The 21,264-nt window shown below is 46.2% G+C and overlaps 6 protein-coding genes across 6 annotated transcripts; 2 read left to right on the top strand and 4 right to left on the bottom strand.

Moving 5' to 3' along the window:
- Nucleotides 1–645: 645 nt before the first annotated feature.
- On the bottom strand, nucleotides 646–1,777 carry MYCFIDRAFT_211718 (uncharacterized protein). The gene has a single exon (XM_007930114.1). It carries the CDS (start codon nucleotides 1,540–1,542, stop codon nucleotides 673–675), a length of 870 nt encoding a protein of 289 aa, XP_007928305.1. The 5' UTR covers nucleotides 1,543–1,777; the 3' UTR covers nucleotides 646–672.
- Nucleotides 1,778–2,351: 574 nt separating this feature from the next.
- MYCFIDRAFT_176319 (uncharacterized protein) lies at nucleotides 2,352–3,352 on the top strand (the record flags this gene model as incomplete). Its single annotated transcript, XM_007930113.1, has 6 exons — nucleotides 2,352–2,495; nucleotides 2,569–2,711; nucleotides 2,743–2,966; nucleotides 2,999–3,068; nucleotides 3,122–3,316; nucleotides 3,340–3,352. 6 exons carry the CDS (start codon nucleotides 2,352–2,354, stop codon nucleotides 3,350–3,352), a joined length of 789 nt encoding a protein of 262 aa, XP_007928304.1.
- Nucleotides 3,353–14,371: 11,019 nt separating this feature from the next.
- MYCFIDRAFT_76918 (uncharacterized protein) lies at nucleotides 14,372–16,588 on the bottom strand (the record flags this gene model as incomplete). Its single annotated transcript, XM_007929879.1, has 6 exons — nucleotides 14,372–14,606; nucleotides 14,830–15,128; nucleotides 15,578–15,599; nucleotides 15,743–15,759; nucleotides 15,886–16,301; nucleotides 16,357–16,588. 6 exons carry the CDS (start codon nucleotides 16,586–16,588, stop codon nucleotides 14,372–14,374), a joined length of 1,221 nt encoding a protein of 406 aa, XP_007928070.1.
- Nucleotides 16,589–17,624: 1,036 nt separating this feature from the next.
- Nucleotides 17,625–18,119, bottom strand: MYCFIDRAFT_197828 (uncharacterized protein; the record flags this gene model as incomplete). Its single annotated transcript, XM_007930112.1, has 1 exon — nucleotides 17,625–18,119. The coding sequence occupies one exon, from the start codon at nucleotides 18,117–18,119 to the stop codon at nucleotides 17,625–17,627; it is 495 nt and encodes a 164-aa protein (XP_007928303.1).
- A 55-nt stretch (nucleotides 18,120–18,174) lies between these two features.
- MYCFIDRAFT_176317 (uncharacterized protein) lies at nucleotides 18,175–19,420 on the top strand (the record flags this gene model as incomplete). The annotated part of the gene is made up of 10 exons (XM_007930111.1): nucleotides 18,175–18,254; nucleotides 18,279–18,362; nucleotides 18,403–18,871; nucleotides 18,912–18,958; nucleotides 18,999–19,043; nucleotides 19,077–19,121; nucleotides 19,145–19,163; nucleotides 19,189–19,232; nucleotides 19,263–19,279; nucleotides 19,320–19,420. The coding sequence occupies 10 exons, from the start codon at nucleotides 18,175–18,177 to the stop codon at nucleotides 19,418–19,420; spliced, it is 951 nt and encodes a 316-aa protein (XP_007928302.1).
- Nucleotides 19,421–19,498: 78 nt separating this feature from the next.
- On the bottom strand, nucleotides 19,499–21,060 carry MYCFIDRAFT_211717 (uncharacterized protein). The gene has a single exon (XM_007930110.1). The coding sequence runs from the start codon at nucleotides 20,942–20,944 to the stop codon at nucleotides 19,547–19,549; it is 1,398 nt and encodes a 465-aa protein (XP_007928301.1). The 5' UTR covers nucleotides 20,945–21,060; the 3' UTR covers nucleotides 19,499–19,546.
- Nucleotides 21,061–21,264: the final 204 nt, after the last annotated feature.

Here is a 21,264-nt window from a genome sequence, read left to right as displayed (position 1 = left end):
CAAAGCACGGACAAGCCGCTTTCCTACCGCACCGCGACTTCTGTTCAGCTGTGCTGCTATCTTCTTGAGATCAGCGCCTTCCTGGTGCAGACGTAGCATCGTATCGATGTCATCTTGACTCCACGATCGGATTGTGCCAAGATGTTTGAGAGCATTGTCCACGTCGACGTCGGTAGTCAGTGTTCGCAACAAGCGCCTGGTCCAAAAAGCGGGAATGTAACTGTGTCCATTTCGCAAGCTTGTTACGAGCGGCTCTCGAAGCCGCAGTCGAAAGATTGCTTGCATCAAGGATGTGTCTCGTGCGGTTCAGCAGCGTGCTCGAAGCAGAAAGAAGAAGACGACGCGTGGTGAGGGAAGAGGGAAGACGTGTGGTGTCATCGGTGAAGTTTGGCCGAAGCACGAGTCTGCTCAAATGTCGGGGAACGGGCGGCCTGGGACCTCCGAAAGTCGAACCATGATAATATCGAAACCAAGAGCAGCGAGAAGCAAAGCGACGAGAGTAAGAGCAATGTCCGAAGGACGGCACGAGCTGCATTATCGGCAGCATTCGCGGAGGAGAACGGTGGCAGAGAGAGAGACAACAGACATCAAGAGACGTGACATCAAGACATCAAACATCAAGATCAAGAGACGTGACTCGGGCATGCACTGGAACGATATACCAGCGGCAACCTACATCTCCTCTATCTGAACGAGCTTCTGTCCCGAGCAGCTTCCGCACTCCACGCGGCCCAGAGCAGAATACAACCTCTTGCAGGCCAAGATCATAGCATCCACCAAGCACCGTCCATCCTCGAGATCGATCCCATTGCCTTCTGACCGAAGATGGCACACGCAAAAGTCCTCCCGCAAATTCGTCAATCTGCACGAAAGCCGCCCGTCCAATGCCTTGGCTACAATGAAATCAAACGCCTCATCATAAGATCCTCCGCACCCGTCCCGAATGGTCAAGAACATGCCCAGATTCACGCTCTTCAATTGCCTCGCTGCGGGCTGGGTGTATAGATATGCTCGCCATCGCTTCAGCGCTCGTAGGTACTGCTCGTACGTATGCAGATACCGCTCGTAAGTCTGCAGGTACTTGGAGTCGGAAGGACCGAATGTGATTCGACGCACGACGAATTCGTTGGAGCTGTAGTATGCTGAGAGAATTTCGTGACGCAGAGCTTTGCAGACGCGTGCGAGATCTGGCTCAGACGCTATTATGAGTTGTGGGATCTGCTTGGTATAGGCCTGTTTGAGAATGCTGACTGATGTGCGTGATGGTATCGAATATTCCCATATTTGGTAGCGGATCTCGGCTGCAAGGGCCAGGAGGGACGGAGTCGCGGCTGGGTTCGTGTCCATTCTCTCATGACCTTTGAGTGCAGGACTTGTATGTGTAAATCTGGCGAATGGCCAACTATTATGTTCATTGCAGGGCCGAGATTTGCGCTGAGTGGCTAGCCTTCGGGAGTCGGACAGCGAAGATGATGCGAGGCAACAAGGGTGTAGAGTGTAGAGAAACATGCCCAACAGGTCTGGGGAATGCTCAAGGCTCATAATGATCTGCTCAAGGGCGAAGGCTTGATCAGATCAAGTTCCGGGTTCGTACCGTTCGGCTTATTCTGCCAGATGCGGCGCAGGTGTCTAGCAGCTGACAATGTCCTCCCACAACGGCAGATGCGAGACTCCACTTCTCCTGAGCGTCTCAAGCCTGCTCAAGTCACACTTGGGACAGTGACCTTCGAGCACAGGCTCCCAGTAGCTTGCTGAATACTGCTTCATGACTTCCAGTAAGACGGCGCCATCCCTGCTTGCTTGTGTTTCCACCCCAGGCTTCAGTCGACATTTGCACCTCGACGTGCCATTCCTCTCAAATCTCACTTTCCCATCTTGCACTGCCTCAATCTCGTACTGAACATCGGCCGGTATGCTAAAGTCCTCGCCGCTGTAACAGCGTCCATCGATAGCCATGCTGAGATGCGTCAGGTGCTTGGTGTACGGTCCCAGCATTTCTTTCCATCGCGCCAGTCGTAAGTTGAAGTCATGCAGGCGAAGACCTTTGTCGAAGTAGCCAATCTTGCCAAGATACCATTGTGTCTCGGCGTAGTAAATGCTTAGCACTTCGTGCCTGAGTTGCTTGCAAGTGAACGAGGCTGCGGGTTGATGAAGCTTTTGTTTGTCTGGCAGACATAGTGCTTCAACATTGACGGGGCCATCGGAAAGGCAGACGAGACGCCAGATGTGGTTGCGCAACTCGCCTGGTAGCGAAAAGATGTTTGGTTTTGGGTTCGAGCTTGATGCAGCGTCGACTGGTGTGGTTGGAAGGCCCATCTTCTTTGCGTTCGAATTCGTTTGTGGGTGTCACAATGTCTGCAGGCGATCAAATTCTTGCTGTGTGGTCTGACGTTGACGTGCCGACGGAGGGGGGAAGTGAAGAAGTGCTTCGCCGCCGGGCAACGCCGCAACAGTGCTTCGCGCAGGCTCATACATGGCCCAATTTTATCATCTCGGTTGGCCGCCGCGCCCCCCCCTGCAAGGAAGGCCGGCGAGCCTCAAATTCGCAAGGCAGCAGTCTGGCACTAGGCCTTGCTCTTCGAATCACCAATGGCGGTGGCAATTATTGCATGCCAGCGCATTCACCGCTCATGTTTCATGCTCCATACTGAAAGCATGATCGTGGTCGAGACGTTTGACACACAGCTTTCAGAGCTGCCAGAATCAACAGCGTCCTGGCATATCCCCAGGCCTCGTTTGAAGACCATCCGTCCCTTCCTTCCCAGCTTCTACGCGTGGCACGGGCCAAAAAGACGAGGTGAAGTCGGAGGAGGCTGCGCAGTGGGATCCACAGCTGGAGAGCTACGGCGCGAAGACCGATGTCTTCGTTCGCGCACGACAGCGATGTCGGGAAAGGGAAGGGAAAAGGGAAGCGGAAGCGGACTACTGCGCGGGAAGTCTTCCAGCGAGGATCCCTGGAGAGGAAAGTGAAACTGCTACCGTATGGCCATGTTTTCAGCGCTGTTCTTGCCGGAAAAGACTATACTACTGTATTCTACTTCAGAACTTCTACCCTTCTTGGCGGGGGTGTCCATGCTCGATCGCTTTCTAGATCCTTCTTATTATCCATCCCACATTGAAGCCTGACAGCACGGCGAGGCGTTAGCCTATCAAGACATGGCGTGGCCCTCGTCTTCATGTCGACCAAGGACCGTCAATTATGGAAGATGGATGGGCAGGAGAAGGCGAGAAGGCTAATAAGCCACACTGTAATCCAGGTGGATGACGTGAAGCCTGGTGGTGAGTACGGGTATGTTGCTACTGGGACTCCAAACCTGTGCAGAGGTTGGATCATATGAGGTATTATGAATAAGGTTGTGTATACCTCCTGCGGGAATAGGAATTTCCGGTCGGAACGTAGAATAGAATATCCAAGCATTCGGAATTCCTGAAATCCACTAATTTGTAGGTATACGAGTAGGTGTGAGAAGGGTATATCAGCAGGTAGATAGGGTGGTAGTAGGTACGAGTAGTATTCGATAAGGAGCTAGGAGGAGAGGGAGGAAGGCAGGTAAGTTGGCCTATTGCTAAGCGCCAAGCCCTACCTGAGGCATTAAGACCCTAGCTTTACTCGAGCCCGGTTATATGCCAATTACGTGTAACCTCTTTAGTCCTAATATACGCTTCCTTTCTAAAGGCCGCGCCCTTGTAGCCGGTCTTTGTTCTAGTCTCAACCTCTATTGCTACTAACTTAGCAGGCCTAATAAGCCGCTTAGTCCGCGCTAAATTGAACGTATAACTACCGATTATATAACTATATTAAACCTTACCTCTAATATAATATAATGTCTAACTCTAACTGCGCTATTCTTATATATAATAAAGTAAAGGGATATAAGGCTATAAGAATTAAGGACTATCGACTAATTATAATACGAGCGTACCTTCCCTACTATAATAGGTAGGTATACGGGGTATTATAGCACTGCCTCCGCTCTAAGTAATGTCGTTCCGAGTTCTTTACGTCTACTTTAAAAGACCTAGCTATATCCGCTTCCGAGGGTTTGTTCTTATTATTACGAGGGCTATTATTGTTCGTAGTTTCGCTAGCTCTAATTAGCTAGGTTTAGTAGCCTTTAATTGTTAATCTTATCTTATCTTTTCCGAAAAAACACAGCTCGTCTAGTTTCTATAAATAAAGGCTATTATAAATATAGTAGTAGAGGTTCGCCTCGCTTAAAGGATTAGATAGATCGAGGAGTAACCTATTGTCCGCAAGATCGACCCCGGCTAGCTTAGCTCTATAGTTTTGCCCTTAGTTAGCTAGTCTATTAGTCGCTTAATCTTTTAAGCGGCTTAAAGGTTTAATTAAAGTTTTAATTAAAGTTTTAATTAAAGGTGCCTTAGGCTCGTAGTGCAGGTAAGGTTATATCTATAGGCGTAGTAATAATAGTAAGTAATGTTAATAATAGCGGCGCTAGCCGTCTTAGCGCTAACTTTACCTTGCTTCTAATTTCCTTCTTTAACTAATAATAACTTAGCAATACCGTTACTAATATAGCTATGTCCTTCTTTTCTTAAATAGCAACACACTCCGTAGCACTATTACTAATATAGCCGCGCCGGCCGCGCCGTCGTTATTATTACTATCGTTATTTACGCGCGCGCCGTCCTCGCAGATTGCCTAGGCCTTAAGGCCTCGATAGAATAAAGGAATAAAAGGGGGACCTATAGGGCGCGTTAGTAAAGAGGTAGAGTCCTTAAAAGAGTAGGCAATTAGTTAACGCGTCGTAGCGCGCCTAGTATAGTCTTATTGTCCTTTATTGTTAATAATTGCTTGCCTCTAATTAGTTAGCTAATAGTACCCTAGGGGTAGCATTATTCCTAGGCGACATTATAGGCCCTTAGCCTTCTTCTTGTTCTTTATACTAGTCTAATACTTATCTAACAACTTAGTTATATCTTTAAAAGAACCTTTAGCTTCCTACGAGTCCTATTTAGGCGAATAGCCTTGCTACCTTAATAGGTACTCCTTCTTGCCTTATCTAGTCCGGTGCTTTAGAATACGTTCTATAGACTACAGTTCTTTACTATTAGCTAGTATGTCCTCGGATTTAGCAGGTGCTTTATCTTCTTCGCGTAGGTAGTATAGCTTAAGAAGGGATATATAGAAGGTATTATAGATAGTGTAATAAGGTGGAAGCTATAACTAATAGGCCTAGGTACCCCTAGGTTCTCGGATACGGAAAGGGCCGATGTACCTTAGTGCGAGTTTAGGCCTTGTTTTGCTATTAGGCGAGGGGTATTTGCGGATACGGAGGTTCTTCGTGCTAAGTATAACTAGGTCGCCTTGCTTAAAGGTTATTAGAAGGTAGTATTTGTTATAGTAGGCCTTCTAATAGGCCTAGGCCTTTGCTAGTTTGTTAGCTATCTTAGCGTGAATTTCCCGCATCCTTTAAACCCTCTTAATAGCCGCTAGTGTCTTAGGTATTAGTACTTAACACGCTTCCCTTTCCTTACGCTCGGCCTCGAGCGATAGGGGGTCTTATAGTAGCGTAGGGTTGCTTCCTATTATAGCGAAATAAGGTAACACCTTAGTAGATAAGTAGATACTGTTATTGTATACGAATTCGGCTAGTTATAGGAGATTAACCTAGTCGTTAGGGTTCTTATTAATATAGCTACGCAGGTACTGCTATAGCGTAGCATTCTGCCTTTTGGTCTAACTATCTGTTTGTAGATAGAATACTATAGACAGGCGATGCTTAAGTCTTAGCTGCAGGCAAATCTTACTCTAATAATAAGATGTAAATATCGAACCTCGGTTAGAGACTATCCCTTTAGGGGTCCCCTAATAGGTATAGAAGATGTTATTCTATAGCGCTTCTGCTATATTAATAGCAGTCTAATCTTTCCGCGCCGGGATGTATCGAGCGCCCTTAGTAAACTAGTCTATAACGACTAGGATAGCCTTAAAGATGTCTTTGCTTCCTCTTCGCTTAGCAGGGGGAAGACCTATAATGAAATCTATTATAAGCTCTGTAAATAGCTTATAAGGGATTGGCAATAAGGACAACTCGCTAAAAGGCTAATACTTTAGTGCCTTAATACGTTAATATACGGCATACGTATTTACGTAGTCCTTTATATCCCGCTTACTCTTTAGCTAGTAGTATGTACGCGATAGTAGCTCGTACGACCTCTCTATACTATAGTAACCGGCAAGCTTACTATTATAGTGTCGCTTAAGAAGTTCTTGTCTAATCGATTGTTTAGCGGGGATATAGTATCTGCCCTTAAACCTTAAGTAACCTTTATCGTCGATCGACTAATTACTCTTACTAGATCGAGTCTTTCGCCTACTTACAAGCTTGTCTATACGTTTAGCAGTAAAGGCGTCCCTCTGCTAAGCCCGTAACAGCTCATCTATAAACGATTAACTATCCCTATTTGCAAGGTTATTTAATAGCACCCTCGCTATTAAACGAGGTACGTATTATATGCATCTAATAGTACTAGTAGCCGGATTAACTATATTAGTGCTTTAATCGCTGTTACTATATATAGCGATATCGACTAGGGAGTTATTATAACTTCTCCTGTCTATGTCCTTAGCTCTTACCTTAATACGCACTATTAATATAGTAGGAGCATTAATATACTTTAAGCTGTCGCGGAGTCCGGTAAGCCGCTTATCCTGCGCGTGCTTATTAATAATACGGGCTATAGCAATCTTATGCTGCAGGGTTAGAAACAATGAATTAATAGATTGCTAAGTCCCGCTATTATAGTTAGGTCGCCTCGATAGGCTATTAGTAGGGTTACTTACGCCTAGCCGATATAACATATTAAAATCAAACCTAGCGAGGTAGACGGCCTATCTAGCCTGTCGACCTATAACTCTAGTAACCTTAGTAATGCTACGGAGGTTGTTATAGTCTGTATAGACCTGTATCGTATATTAGGCCCTATCGAGGTAATGCCTCTAATGCTTAAAGGCCTCTATAATAGCTAAGAGCTCTTACTCGTAGGTCTCGTAGCGACGCTTAGCATTAATTATCTTTCTTAAGAAGAAGGCAATTAGGTACTAGTAGTAGTCACTGTCTGACTGCTAAGATATTATAGCTAATATAGCGAACTGTAAAGCGTTAGTCTCAATTCGGATCTGCTTATTTAGTACAAAATAGTATAATAAAGGGACTTTAGTAAATCGCTTCTTTAAACCGTTAAAAGCGGCTTGTGCTCTGTTAGTCTATTTGAACTCTCTAGTTAGGTTAGCCTTAGTTTTAGTAAGCTTAGTTAGGGGCATTATATGCCGTAAATAGCTCTTAATAAAGCGACGATAGAAATTAGCGAAGCCGAGGAATAATTAAAGCTCCTTAATACTAGTAGGGGTTAGCTACTTAGTAATAGTCTTAATCCGATTAGGATCAGCCTTAATACCCTCGGTTAATACGAGGAAGCTAAGGAAGGATACCTCTTTAGTAGCAAAGGTGCATTTAGAAGGCTTGCAATATAAGCTATAGGCTCGTAGGCGATCGAGCACCTTACGGACTATAGCCTAGTACTCCGCAATGTCGGGTAAATGTATATAAACTAGGATATTATCTAGGTAAACTACACAGAGATAGTCTAATAGGCCTAAAAGGGCCTAATTGATATAGGACTAAAATATTGCAGGGGCATTAGCTAGCCTAAATAGTATAACTAAGTACTCGAAATAGCTATAGCGAGTACGGAAGGCTGTCTTCCATTTATCGCCCTTACGAATACGGATGCGGTAATAGGCGTCCTTAATGTCTAATATAGTATAGTAGTAGGCACTAGAAAGGCGGTTAAGGGTCTTATTAATAAGCGGGAGTAGATAGCGGTCTTTAATAGTAACAGCATTAAGCCCTCTATAATTAATACATAAACGCAGGCCGCTATCCTTTTTTAGTACAAATAGGATAGGTGTACTAGCAGGGCTATTACTATATCGAATTCGACTATTAGCTAGGTTTTCCTCTAGGTACTTACGTAGTATAGCAAGCTCTCGTTTACTAAGGTTGTAGAGGGGGCTAAAAGGAACCTCCTTACCCTCTATAATATTAATCTTATAATCCGTCTCTTTAAATATAGGCAATGTCGATGCTAGGTAGTGCTTAAACACATTAATATAGGTCTCTCGAATAGGTTCTAGTATGCGCTTAAGTTGTTTAGGATCTATGCTATTAGGGGGCACTAGTTTATCGTTATTACTACCGAGTAGGTCGGCCGTCGGATTAGCTAGGGTTAGGTTGCTAATAAATAGGACCCTAATATTATTAGGGCACTCGCTAATATTAATATGTTTAATGTCCTCTTTCCTAGCGATTCTAAATCGCTACTATTAACTGCCTAAGTCTATAACTATAGTATAGTACTTAAGAACAGGGTTGCTAATAACAATCTTAGATAGGAGGCTGTCTATATCTACTACGTAGGTAGTAAAGTTTAGTAGGCGCTTATTGCCGAGGTCGTCTCTTAGGGCTATATAGACATAGTAGGCTCCGTAGGTTAAGTGCCGAGCGTTATTAAACTAAGCAAGGGTTAGCAGGTTAGTCCTAGGCAGTTGTCGAAGGTCTAATTACTTAGCTAGGCGATAGCTAATAAGGGCACTAACTAAATTTCCTAGATCTAGTATAACCTTAGTCTTATAGTTAGTCCTATGCGTATCCGATACGAGATAGGTACGTATAATAGCTAGCATAATGTCGATAGTCTTACGCCGTATAAGGCTAACAGTTAGTGCGGCGCTTATTCTTTTTTCGAAGGACCGACAGGGGTAGTATTAGCGGCTAAAAGGTGCTTACGGTACTTAGCGGCAGCACGGTCGATTCGGGCTTAGTCCTTAGGTTTGTCGCATTAGCCTAGTAGATAGCTAGTGCTGTTATAGTTAAAGCACTTTAACCCGGTTAGGGGATTGTTATAGCCGCTATTGCTGCTATTATTAGTTAAGCGACTAGTACTGTAGGGACACGAGCCCCTTCTACGGCCCCTATTACGGCCTCCTCTATATAGCCGCCGGCTACGGCTTCTTCCACGGTCGTTGTTACTATTCCTATTGTTAGCAGTGTTGTCCTAGCAGGAACCCTAGTTTCCTCCGCGGCTACGGTTGCTACGGTTGCTAGTAGGTCGGATCCTTAATTCTAGTCGTTGCTAGAGCTAGACAGCTCGTTTAGTAGTTTCGACTTCGACTATAAATTAAATACGTATAAGATTAGCCTGTTTAAACATACGGCGGCGGTCCAATTTAAGGACCAATTCCTATCTTAATTTAGGGCGTATTTCGGAGATCTAGATAGAATTAGTTTTAGTCGGGAGGTCGTCTTCGAGGGTCTTTAAATAGGCCTTAAATAAGCGAGCCGATTAATTAGTCTTTTGTTTAGCTCGAAGGTACTAGTCCTAAGCGTGTTATTGCCTTAGTATAGGGTTTCTAAGGGTGTCTAGTATAATAGTTTTATAGGTCTGCTACTAAACAGCAGTCTAGTTATTAAGGGAGTTAAAATAGTTATCCTAGGTGCGTTTTAGGTCGCCGTTAATATACTATATAGCATAGACGACTAGTAAATAGTTATTTAGTAGAGCCCTTAGTGCGTTTCGTTAGTTAAGCTTATAGTTACGAATGTAGTCGTTATATTGCTTTCGACTAGAGCTATTAAACACGGTATAGTCCTTAAGTTTAGTATCCTTCTTCTAGACTAGGACTAATAGTAAGGAAGGCCCTACTATCGGCTTAATGTTAGTTGTTAGGGCTTCCTATAGGCGGCGGATCTCGAGGAGATTATCCTTTAGCTATTGTTCTTAACGTAGGGCAGTAAGCCTGTTTTAGGTAGCTTCTTAAAGTCTCCCTACTAGTTAAGGACTAAAGGCTAGTTAGCTATATCGACGATTGATAATATTGTTAAGAATGTCGTCGACAGGCAATTCTAGGTCGTTACCTAGAACTATAGGTTCTTCGGTAGGCCTAGTAGCAGGCTCTTTAGTAGGCACCTTAGTAGGTGCTTCGGTAGGCACTTTAGTAGGTACTATACTACTAGCGTTGTTATTGCTAGCGCTGCTAGCGGCAGCACGGTTGTTATTGCTTCGTAATAAGCCGGCTATTGTAATAGGGAGTAACACTAATAATATATTATTAGCCCCTAAGATACGGAAGTAGCGGAATTAGTAGATATCGGTCTAGTATACTTAACTTAGTATAATAGGCCGTATAGAAGGCCTTGCTTAATAATTAGTACGGTTGTTTTAGTAGAATAGTACGTATAGGTCCCGTTCTTCGGGCGCAATATAGTTAAATCGATAGTTTTCGTAGCTATATCGCTAAAAGCTTAAGATAAGGACTATCTAGCTACTGCCCTTAAAGGGTGGATCGAATACTGTATAAGAAGGGTATATTAGCAGGTAGATAGGGTAGTAGTAGGTACGAGTAGTATTCGATAAGGAGCTAGGAGGAGAGGGAGGAAGGCAGGTAAGTTAGCCTATTGCTAAGCGCTAAGCCCTGCCTAAGGCATTAAGACCCTAGCTTTACTCGAGCCCGGTTATATGCCAATTACGTATAACCTCTTTAGTCCTAACAGTAGGATTATCGAATTGTCCGTACTCTTATAATCGGCCCTCGGTTCCTTCCTCGAACCTTATCGCGAACGCGTCTCCTACTATTCCTATAGCTGTTTCTCGTACTATTGCTAGTATATACTGTATATTCTAACTCTTAACGAACCCCCTAGTATTTAGTATAGCGAAGACTCCTACGAAGAAACCTAGCGTAGGTAGGACGGCTTTAAATTCGAACGAGAAGAAGGCGACGGCGTAGCGGAAGAAGAAGTTAGAGGATATCGGCTCGTAGTTTCTATAACTAGCTCGTTATAAGTTAATCCATATTAAAGCTATACTTCTTAGCCTTAAGAAGTTCAAAGATAAAGGCAAAATGACCGATAATTAAACCTTTAAGGCTACCGACTAGCGTACGCTCGCTACGCGTATATCGCTAAAGTATAAGGTGTTTTCTAAGTAGGACTTACTAAAGGGCAAATAGCGTAAGATAAAGAAGGAGTTTAGGCCGTATGCGAGGCACCTAAAGCACATTAGCGGGCAGAGTAGTAACTACCCTCCGCGGCCGGAAAACGAGGAGATTACGCGTATATACTTCGATAGTAACGAAGAGTATCGAGAGTTTAAGAACGCGGCGCCGGACTTCGCGATAGAAATAGAAGAGACACACAGACGAGACGTTACGACTAGCGATAACGCGATAAGCAGACAGCGACTAGCGGACGTAGATTCTAATAGTAGTAAGGGTAAGGGTAAGGGTAAGCCTACGGAAGAGATTAGCTTAGAAGCCGAGTTGCCGGACGAGGAGGTAGAGGTTATTAACGAGCTAGAAGACGTCGATTTAAGCGGCTTATCTAACTACGAGAGATAGACAATTATTACCGCTCGGAATACGAGGGCTAATAAGAAGCAGAAGCAGAAGGCGGTAGCTAAGAAGAAGGCAGAAGCTAGTTACTCGAAGGACTTTAAACAGTCGCTAAAGAAGGCTATACTACTATTCTAGCAAACTATAGCAACCTTAGCTAAGTTAGTCGATAAGCCGGCTATATAAACTAGCGCTATCTCGATAGTTAGTAACTGCCTTATAGACGACGACGTCCTTCTAAATGTTTCCTTTAAGGACAAGATGCTTATCCTTACCGAGATTAGTGCCGAGAATAGTCCTATTAAGCACGCTTAGCTAACTATTAGTTAGCTTTAAGATACTAAGAAAACCGAGCTGTTCTCGAAGTACTTTATCGCCCTTCTCGCTCGTATTAAGCAGGCTTAATAGGCTTAATTAGCGCGTAAAGAACAGCTACGACAACAGCACTAATAGCAGTAGATGCGGCCTTAGCTTATAAGTAACTATCCGCCGCAGAATAGATAGTATTAAGTAGAATATAGGAGGCTAGGTTAAGTTAGAAGAATTAGCTAAAGTCGAGGTTAGCTTTCCGAGTCCGAGCTAATATTTTATATTTAGGAGCTCGGAGAGTATAGTCTTTGTACTAATAATAATATAGGGGTTGTAATTAATTCGACTTTGTTAGTATTCGACTAGGCTTTAACGAACTTTACGTAATTTGCTATTATATAAAGTATAAATTCTATACTCTTTACTTCCTAAAGTTAACCCCGCTAAGACCGTACTAAAGTGACGTTAAGTATACTCGTAACTACTAACTAGAGAAACCGAGACCTAGTTTAGAGATAACAATATACGACTAATAGCTATATATAGGAAAGAACACTATATTCGCTACCTAAAACGCCCCTCTCGTCCCCCGCTAAATATACTAGGTAGCCTACGACCTCTACGTACTATTCCTCGTCCTTCTCCTACGCTCTACGTATATCTAGACTATATATTTCGAGATAACGCAAGTAACTCAACTACATTCTAACGGCTATATCTTCTCTAAATTGCTATCCTTTATTACCGAGACCTATATTGCCTAGATCGTTATCTTCTAGCTCTAACAACTCTTTATAATCGTCCTTATTATAAGGTACGTCGTCGAGGTCGTCGAATAGGTAAGTCTCTTCGTTTAGCGGCTAAGAGCTATACCCGACAATAAAGTTATAAAGGATAAAGTAGGCGGTAATAAACCTTAGTTGCGCTATAAGCGAATAGCCTCTATAAGCGCCTTAAGCTAGTATTTTAAACCGCTTCTTTAATACGCCGAAGAGTCGCTTAATAACGTTACGGAGCTAAGAGTGCCGTAGGTTGTATAACTCTTCCTTCGTCTTCGGCCGCAGTTTAGACTTAATCTGTTCTCGAAGGTAATACCTTGTCGACTAGTATAGTACTAACAATCGCTTCTTATTAAAGGAGTATCTAGCGTCGGCAAGATAATAGCGGTTCTTAGGCACGTTAAAGCCTTGCCTTACTATACGGTCGTGTATAGTAGTGTCCGCCGCTAGCTCTTTGTAACTAACTAAGATATAGTGCAACTTTATATTAAACCTATAGGCCGCTATTACGCTAGCAGAAACCTATCCTTTGCGATTACGCTACGACGACTAATCTTCCGCTAACAAAGTTATAGGTATATAAGAGCCGTTAAGGGCACCGAGCGTACTATAGAAGAAGTTGAACTTGCTAGGCTCTTTACTAGCGCCAAAGGTATATAGCTTCTCGTATAGTAACTCGTTACCTCGTAGTACCTATATATATTCGCTCTATAGTCGATAGAAGATCTTACTTACTTCCTTTATAACACGCGTAAAGGTTTTAAACGAGTGCTAATATATCCTTCGTAGTATCCTAATTAAGGCATTATTCCTTAGGAAGTCGTAGAAGATTATAGTCTTCTCGGCGGTCGAAACGGTACTATTACCTATTAATCTACTTTCCTCGAGCTTTGTAATTAGGTCCTTTAATACTACCTATCGCAGGCTAGTTACTATATAATAATAGTCTTCCGGACTATTAAGATACCGAAACACCTCCCTCCTACCCTTCGAGGGCTCCGTTAGCGTTTAAACTACGCCTATAGGCCTATACTACTATTTCCGACCGCTTCGAGAACGCGACGAGTACTAGAAAGCCGTCGAGGTAGTAAGCGTAGCTCTAGCGACCGTACTAACGATAAGAGCGAGAATAATAGGGTTGTCTATAGCGACTTTAATATAATAGCTAAAAGAGATAGTATTAGCAAAGGTATATAATATATATATACGCGTTAAAGGGCTATATACGCGACTACGATACGGTCTCCTTAGCTATTACTAATTATAGCAGTTAAATCCTCGATTTCGAGTAGGTATAGGCTATTCCGACTTTCTAAGCCTAAACTAGTCTAAATACGGCAAACCGCGACCGTAGGCCTATATACTATATCGAATATCCTATTCCTACGCTTATAGTCGGATATTAAGGTATACGAGTTGGATATTCTGTACAGGAATAGTGGAAACCTACAGGAATAGAATATCCGACCCCTAGGTATACTTAACCTAATGTATACCATGCGGCCGCGCGGGCGAGCAAAAGCTTCTCTATACTCAATCTCTGCGTGGAGTATGACCATAAACTTCCGTCCTGACTCAGTAGTACACAACGTGGCCTCCTTCATTCCTTCACCAGTTCATCGTGCTTCCGCAGGGCATGGAGTAAATTGAGTGGGATCACGGAAGGTCGGGGTTCGATTTGTACAGCGTCTGCGGTTTGCATCATGCAGTGGAACGTCAGGCCTTATGTATGTAGCCGGCGTCACCTATCGTCACGTGGAGGGAAAGGTTCACATAGGCGAGGTAGCCGGGCAGTTATACTTACACGGATGCTGATTGATTCCATGGCTGCGCAGTAGCCAAGAACATGTCCGTCATAGATGACTCGTTAGATATACGCGACTAAAGCATCGTATGACTCCTCAAGTTCCGGATCGCTTGCTGATCCAGCCTCCCGAAGCTTCAGTTCCTGTGCTTCTTTTTTGAACACCGGAGCACGTGGATCTCCAAGATCGCGAAGTACCAGTGACAGCTTAAATTTGGTTCGTGCGATGCGGCACCTATCAGCGCTAGAGTCTCGACTCGTTGTTTTGAGAACTCGCAAAGCCTCGAAGAGAAGATCCCTGGATCATTCAGTCATCGACGTGTTGTGCATTGTGTCCGGCTTACCTCGAATTGATCAGGTCGTTCAAGCCATGATAGCAAGATGCCAGCATGTGTAAAGAGCTCGCAGTGTCGTAATGGTCGTAAAGCGTGGCTGAGCGCAATTGATAGGCCTCTGCGAATAGGTCACAAGCAACTCTCCATTGCCCTTGATCAAGCCTCATACATCCGAAATTATGGTACAAGAGAGCTCGTCTCGGAGTATAGGCGATACCATCTCCGATAGCCAAGGCTTTCTCGAAATCCTTTGCAGCTTCGTCGTAGTTCCGTTGCTGACCGTGGACGATCGCCAAATTGGTATACGAGAGGCTCAAAAGATATTCCAGCCCGCCACGGTGCTCCCAACGCTTTTTCATGGCCAACGACAGACGATTATGAAGCTCAGCATCAGAATACCTTTCCTGCGCACAATATATCCCGGCCAGATTGTTGTAGGCGTTGGCCAGTTGTATTTCTTCGGTCATCGTTGAGGGTGTTCCATCCTGGGTGGAGCGAAGCAGATTTTGTCTGCGATTCCCAACTTGTGCCTCAAAATATTGACAAGCTGTTTCAATTTCACCCGAATCATGCAAAATGCACGCGTAGAAAGAGTACACGTCTGCAAGCAGGAGCTGATCCACTTGACCCGGTGCTCGGGCTTCACAAATTTCTTTGGCATAAAGTCCCAGCGTTCGACCATCATCCAACAAGCCTCTCTCCCACAGATAGATTGCTCCGTCTTGGAGCAATTGCGCGAGAAGCTCGGGTAGCTCAAGATGGACCCCAGGACTGAATGCGACCTCGGTAAGTGCCATTACATGTGAGATCCATAGTTCACATCGAGACCAAGCGCTGCTAAGGGGCTCGGCAAACGGCGATTGGCGCGGAAATTTTTCTCTTAATGCATGCAGTGTCCAGTCGAAAGCCGACTGTAGGTCTAAGGCATTCATACTGGTGCGAGCATGCTTTGCGACCTGGCGATGAATGCAGAGTGCCGACGAATTGTTGACGCTTGTGCGGTGAATCAAAGAGAATCGAAGGAGGTCGTTGACCGCGCGTTGATATCTATGCATCAATCAAAAATGGAAGAAGTGAACCACGTTACCAATACTCTTACCTGAATGGATCACTGAGCTATGAACCATCATTCTCTAAAGCAACGAATAGTGATTCTGGCACATGATCCGGATCCAGAAAACTGAGCACCTGTGCAAGAAGTGCAGCATTAGGCGATAGCCTATCGAATGCGAATTTCCAAACCGTCGCCAATGTGAGGGTATAACTCGGTGGACAACTCTCGTCCCAGGCGTCTACATGAGAGGCCGTGCGCCTATACTGATAATTGTCGAGGAATATTTGTGGTTCCATGTTAGTAGTACTCATATACGAACCGATTTGTCGAATTGCCAAAGGCAGTTCATCGACTTCATTGACGATAGCAGCAGCGGACTCTAGAGTGATCGTTTTCCCTTGTTTAATCATGATGTTGTGCAGCATCGTGGCTCCGTCTGAAGGTGAAAGTGAGTTGACTCGCAGAGCAAATCCGAGGTTTTCCTGCACTTTCCAGTGCGAGTTTTGACTAGTCAACAGTATTGATCCTTCCGAAGACGATGGCCAAAGTTCAGCAATGTCGTCCGGATTTCCAGCATTGTCGAAGATTACAAGCCACTTTTCATCTGCAGGTGGGTTTTTAGAAGCGATACTGGAGAAAGATGGAGTCTTGACACGTACCACAGGTGCACAGCCAGTTCTTGACAGCGGCCAAGGCATGAGTCTGGACAAGATCGAATCCTTGAAGGTCGAGAAGCCGGGCAATCTCGACAATTCCTTGCGTGGTCTTCACTACCGTGTCGCAGGTGATCCAAAAACAAGCTTGGTATAGCGACCTATAGCGATGCGCATATTCCAGCCCAATTTGCGTCTTTCCGACGCCACCTAGGCCGTATATTGCCACGGTCCTCATTTTGCCTTGGTTTGCCGCTGTGTCAGGTCGCAAGCTGGCCTGTATGTGGTCAATCTCGCTGTGGCGAGCCCAAAAAGCAAGATTCCTTTGGTATGGAACATTGAATCGGTGTCTGGGAGGCGCTGGAAGCGGGGCAGATTTCCTCACGGCTTCCATGAGGTTTGCTTGCATCGTCAGAAGCTCCGAGTGGCGCGAAGCACCAAGGTGCTGGGATTGAAGGATGTGGGCAAGGTCAGCTTCGCGATGAACTGCCTTGACAAAGAATGTCAAGGGCAGTCGCAACGCGTTCCACGCGTCTGATCACCTTCTCCAGTCGGCCTCGCACTCTTCTGGCGTCGGAAGTCGCAGGAAGCTTGTCAAAGCTTTCCTGACACCTGATGAATGTCCACCTGTCGATGCTTCTACAACAGCCAAAATCATTCTGTTTTTCGTCTCTGCATGACCACCAGTTTCTCCTGTTCCAACAGCTCGATAACCTTCCGCTGACCTTGCCAAGTAAGTCTCACGGACGTCTGCAAACCTTGTGCAACGAACATGAATTCTCGCCTTCCGTCGTTGAACTGTCTCAATGGCGCGGCAGCAGGGATCAGCGGCATGGGCTTCAGTGCATCAAGTCCCAGTGCAGGCCCACCGATGTCAGCAATGAGCCACCGTTCGTCCCATCTACCAACCCACTCCCGCCACTGTTGGTCAATATCGGCATCCCCGTGTGCCTTGTAGGGTATTATTTGCCTCGCTCCAAAATTGGACGGGTAAGAGTCCAACCTGGGCCAAGCCTTAAGATGATAGAGAGCAGCCACGATCTTCTCGATTACTTCTTCCCCGTATGCCGAGTTAGTCATGACCGAGAAGCCATACTTATTGGTAATGTGACCGGATGAAATTATGTCGGAGTTGACGGTGCCACCATGGGTTCCGAAGTAATATGTTCGAAAGCCGGGGTCGTTGCTTCCTGAATGTCCAAAGACATGGTCATCGCTGAACCAACCTAGGGCGTAGTTCGTGCCGTTCGCAGCTTGCGGCGTGTGCGTCAGCATCACGCGTGCGGTGTGTGGAGTGAGAAAGCCTGTCTCGGAGTGCAGAGATTCTTGGACAGATGCAGGAGGTGTTCAGTTGCGGGCTCAATGATGCAGTTGATGATGTGGGATGGCAAGCGAGGCTTCACCGTCGTGTGGTAAGTGATGGTGCCTGCGTCGACCAAGACTGCCACCGCGAGGGAGGTGATTGATTTGGAGATGCTGCATGCTTGAAAGATGGTATCTGCATCTTCTGGTCCATTCGATATCACGCTGCTTGTGACTTTGCCGTGGTCAAGAATCGCGACCGAAGCACAAGGAACGCCATCTAAGTTGAGCTGGTCTTTCGTCGGCGCCGGCGCGTCTGGCTGGAGCAGCAGGCCTTGTGTGGCAGTCCACGGAAGCCAGAAGATGGCGAGATAGAGGGAGAGGGATAGCATTAGCATGAGCATGAGCATGGCCACGGCTGGCAGCGTAGCGAAACAACAAACGCGGCGCACGGCCAGCAATAGCATTGGAACGTCTGCGATGTACTGTGTCAGTAGAAGGAGGCACCTGAGTAAGGCAAACATGTATCGCAGCCTCACCAGCGGGGCGGGGCGGGGCGGGGCGGGGCGGGGCGGGGCGGGGCGCCTGCAGGAATCCCTGGCGTGAAATCAGGTAGAATAAGGAAGGTATGGTAACTATTCTGACGCCTCAGCACTTCACCCACACCGACAGCTCCTCCCTCAGTCTCCCTGCCGCAGCACGGAAGCCCTGTTGCGAGGCAAGGTTCCGCTCATGCGGCAGATTTTGGAGACCACACGGAACCGGGCTTTCGGATGCTACCGACTGGATTGCGCAGGACTTGCTACAGTCGATGCTGAACTTGAGCCCAGCAACCGACTTCCTTAGCATTGCATCCTCGAGCGCAAAACGGTACCTTGCCATCTACGACGACGTTTACAAATCTCCACTCGAGCGACATCGCAAGCCAGACACACCTTCACCAAATCTCAACGACTTGGTTGGCGAATACATCATGGAAAATCTCGACAAAGCGACCGTGGAGGTGTCTTTCGATCCAGTGAATAAGGGTGGCCTGTTGATGATGATATGCCGACAAGACGATCAGGTTTGGAAGCTGTGGCACTATCACGACGATGTCTTCTGCTTTCTTCCGGACAGCTACGATGCGTGTTTGAAGCAAGGCTACGCCGCCGCATCTGCGGAATACTTCTTGGTACCATTTACGCGCGATCAGAACGGCGCGATTAACGGACTACGTGTGAATTCGGAACTTGGAATAGCCATCAAATTCAACAAAGGATGATGTGATGATGATTCGTGACGCTTCCAACCGCAGGAGGAAGCTGTGACACCACTTGTTGATGCTGAGATGGCCAACTTATTAGGTTCAGAATTCCCAGCCTTTACTACCTAGATGGTAGTTCTCGACGGTCAATACGATAGATGCTCCAATGTCCGCGCAGATTTGCATTCCGCACGCACTTCCCCTTTTCCATCGCACACGCTTTGTGGCAGGTCGTAAAGTGGATAGAGTGCAGCAAACTGGAGAAGTGTGACCAATGACCATGATTTTAGACGATGATTCCAGATTTTGGCTGGCACAAGGAAAGCAAAGAGAGGTGCTGTGTTTTTATCTGCTAGTGGAATAGGGTAGGGTACATTGCAAGTCACCCACCTACTAGGTAGCACCTTATAGCAGCGCCGAGATCGAACTCAACACAAAATGTCTGATCACATCAAATGGCACTGGCGGATCTCTGAACTGCAATTCGACACGCTGGTAAGACAAGGGGGGACGAATATGTAGGCACTTGCCTAGACAGAGGGAGGACATTAGGTAGGTATGTAAAAGAAATTACAGATAGAGGAGGGAGGTGGAACAATTGTACGAAATAGGTTTTGTTTTCTTTCCCGAAGATATCACATGTATATCCTATCCCGTGCATCCACAATGCATCGCTTGTCCATTTGCACCAATACAGATCCTCGTGCTGCCTTCTTCCGTACATTCGGGACATTCGGCCCAAGTTTCGCAGAGCACTGGTGTCTTTGTTGGCGCTGGAGCTTCGCTCGTCGTCGATGTCGATGTGCTGGTCGTCGCCGTTGCTTCCCACGAAGCACACGAAGAAGTCGTAACGCATGCTTCCCTGCCTCCTGATCCATTGCATACCGTCGAAGTGGCAGTGCTGGCACAAGTACTTCCTGATGGCGTCGTCTCTTGTGCCGTGCCGGTGAGGGTTGGCATAGCTTCATCTGATGATGCAGTCGTCATAGTAGTTATCGTGTAGACTGTCGATAGGGCAACTCCTGAGGCTGAGCACTGGAGGTAAGCAGTTCCAGAACTCGTTACCGTTTCAGGTGCGACTTGAATACTTCCGCAAAGGCATGAAGTTTTTGTCATTGAATTGGAGAAGTCGAGGTAGTAATTGCATCCGTAGAGTCCTGTGGTTGAGGAGGGGGTCGATGTGATTGTGGAGGTTGAGGATTGTGTGGATGTGATAGAAGTTGAGGCGATGGACGATGGTGAGTTGGCCGCTTGCGTCGTGGTTACGGGAGCCGTTGTTGAGTTAGCTAGACTGGTCGATATGGTGGCATTCGAATTTTCTCCCGTGGTCGTTGCTCCCGTGTCATCGTCGCTATCGATGTCTGTGGGCAGAGGAACGGTAGCGCCATCCATCCATGCTGGGATTGCGAGACCCAATGAGCTGTACGTTGCCCAAGCATCATAGTCGTTGGCCGTGGCGATGAGAGCGCAAGCAGAAGCGGTCGAAGAGGGTGTGGAGATGGTCGAGGAAGTTGACGGTCGCAGGCTACATCCTACAGTCTGATAGCACGAAGTGGTGTAGCAAACCGTTGTGCTGGAAAGACTGCTGGCTGTTGAAGTGTAGGAGACGGAACAGCCGACTCGGCAGTCGCTTGCAGTCGTCGATTGAGTACAGGATTGGGTAGAAGTGCTGGTGGAAGTAGTGCTGGTCTCACTACCAGTCTTCGATGATTGATTGTCATCGTCATTATCATCATTGTTGTCGTCTTTCTCGGAGTCAGGGTTGGCACAATCTCCAGCGACCTGGATGCCGAAGATTCTGATGCATGGTAGATTGAAGGTAGGTAATCCGGGAAAGATGGAACCCCAGTTGAAGTCGACTCCAGACACCGGCGGGAAGTCCCAAATGACAACGAGCCCATCGCCGCCATTTGGAGCGCAGCTTGTGCACCAGATTACAGGCACAATAGTGGTACTGCTGTCTTTCGTCGTCGTAATCCAAGTGTTTGTAGTAATGCCTGTCGGATGTATGATGTCCGTGGAGACACCGGTTGGAAGGGTTGTCATAGTCGATGTAACGGATCCACTAGTCGATGCACTGCTGGTAGTCGCAGGGATGTTGCTGATCACTCCACCTAGCAATGTCGTGCTGCTTTCGGAACTTGTAAGGCTCGTAAAACTAGCACTATTGTCTGCTGGTAGCGTGGCAGAGCTGCTGCTGCTGGTTGTCGAGACGCTCGACAGATTGAACGAGTTCGAAAGACCCTGGCTTGAAGTGGTTGTTCCAGTACCCAAAGGCATGGTGTTCCTGTTGGTCGGCGTAAGACCCGCGGAAGTGGTAGAGCTGGTATATCGTGTGGACGAAACTGAACTACTTGTGCTGGTGC

The sequence above is a fragment of the Pseudocercospora fijiensis genome, assembly GCF_000340215.1.
Source record: "Pseudocercospora fijiensis CIRAD86 unplaced genomic scaffold MYCFIscaffold_6, whole genome shotgun sequence".
NCBI classification, from domain to species: Eukaryota; Fungi; Ascomycota; class Dothideomycetes; order Mycosphaerellales; family Mycosphaerellaceae; genus Pseudocercospora; species Pseudocercospora fijiensis.
This window is presented reverse-complemented; position numbering and strand designations above follow the sequence as displayed.

Coding starts and splice junctions, on each gene's coding strand:
- MYCFIDRAFT_211718 (XM_007930114.1), bottom strand. CDS start 1,542: ATGAGCCTTGAGCATTCCCCAGACCTGTTGGGCATGTTTCTCTACACT.
- MYCFIDRAFT_211717 (XM_007930110.1), bottom strand. CDS start 20,944: ATGACAACCCTTCCAACCGGTGTCTCCACGGACATCATACATCCGACA.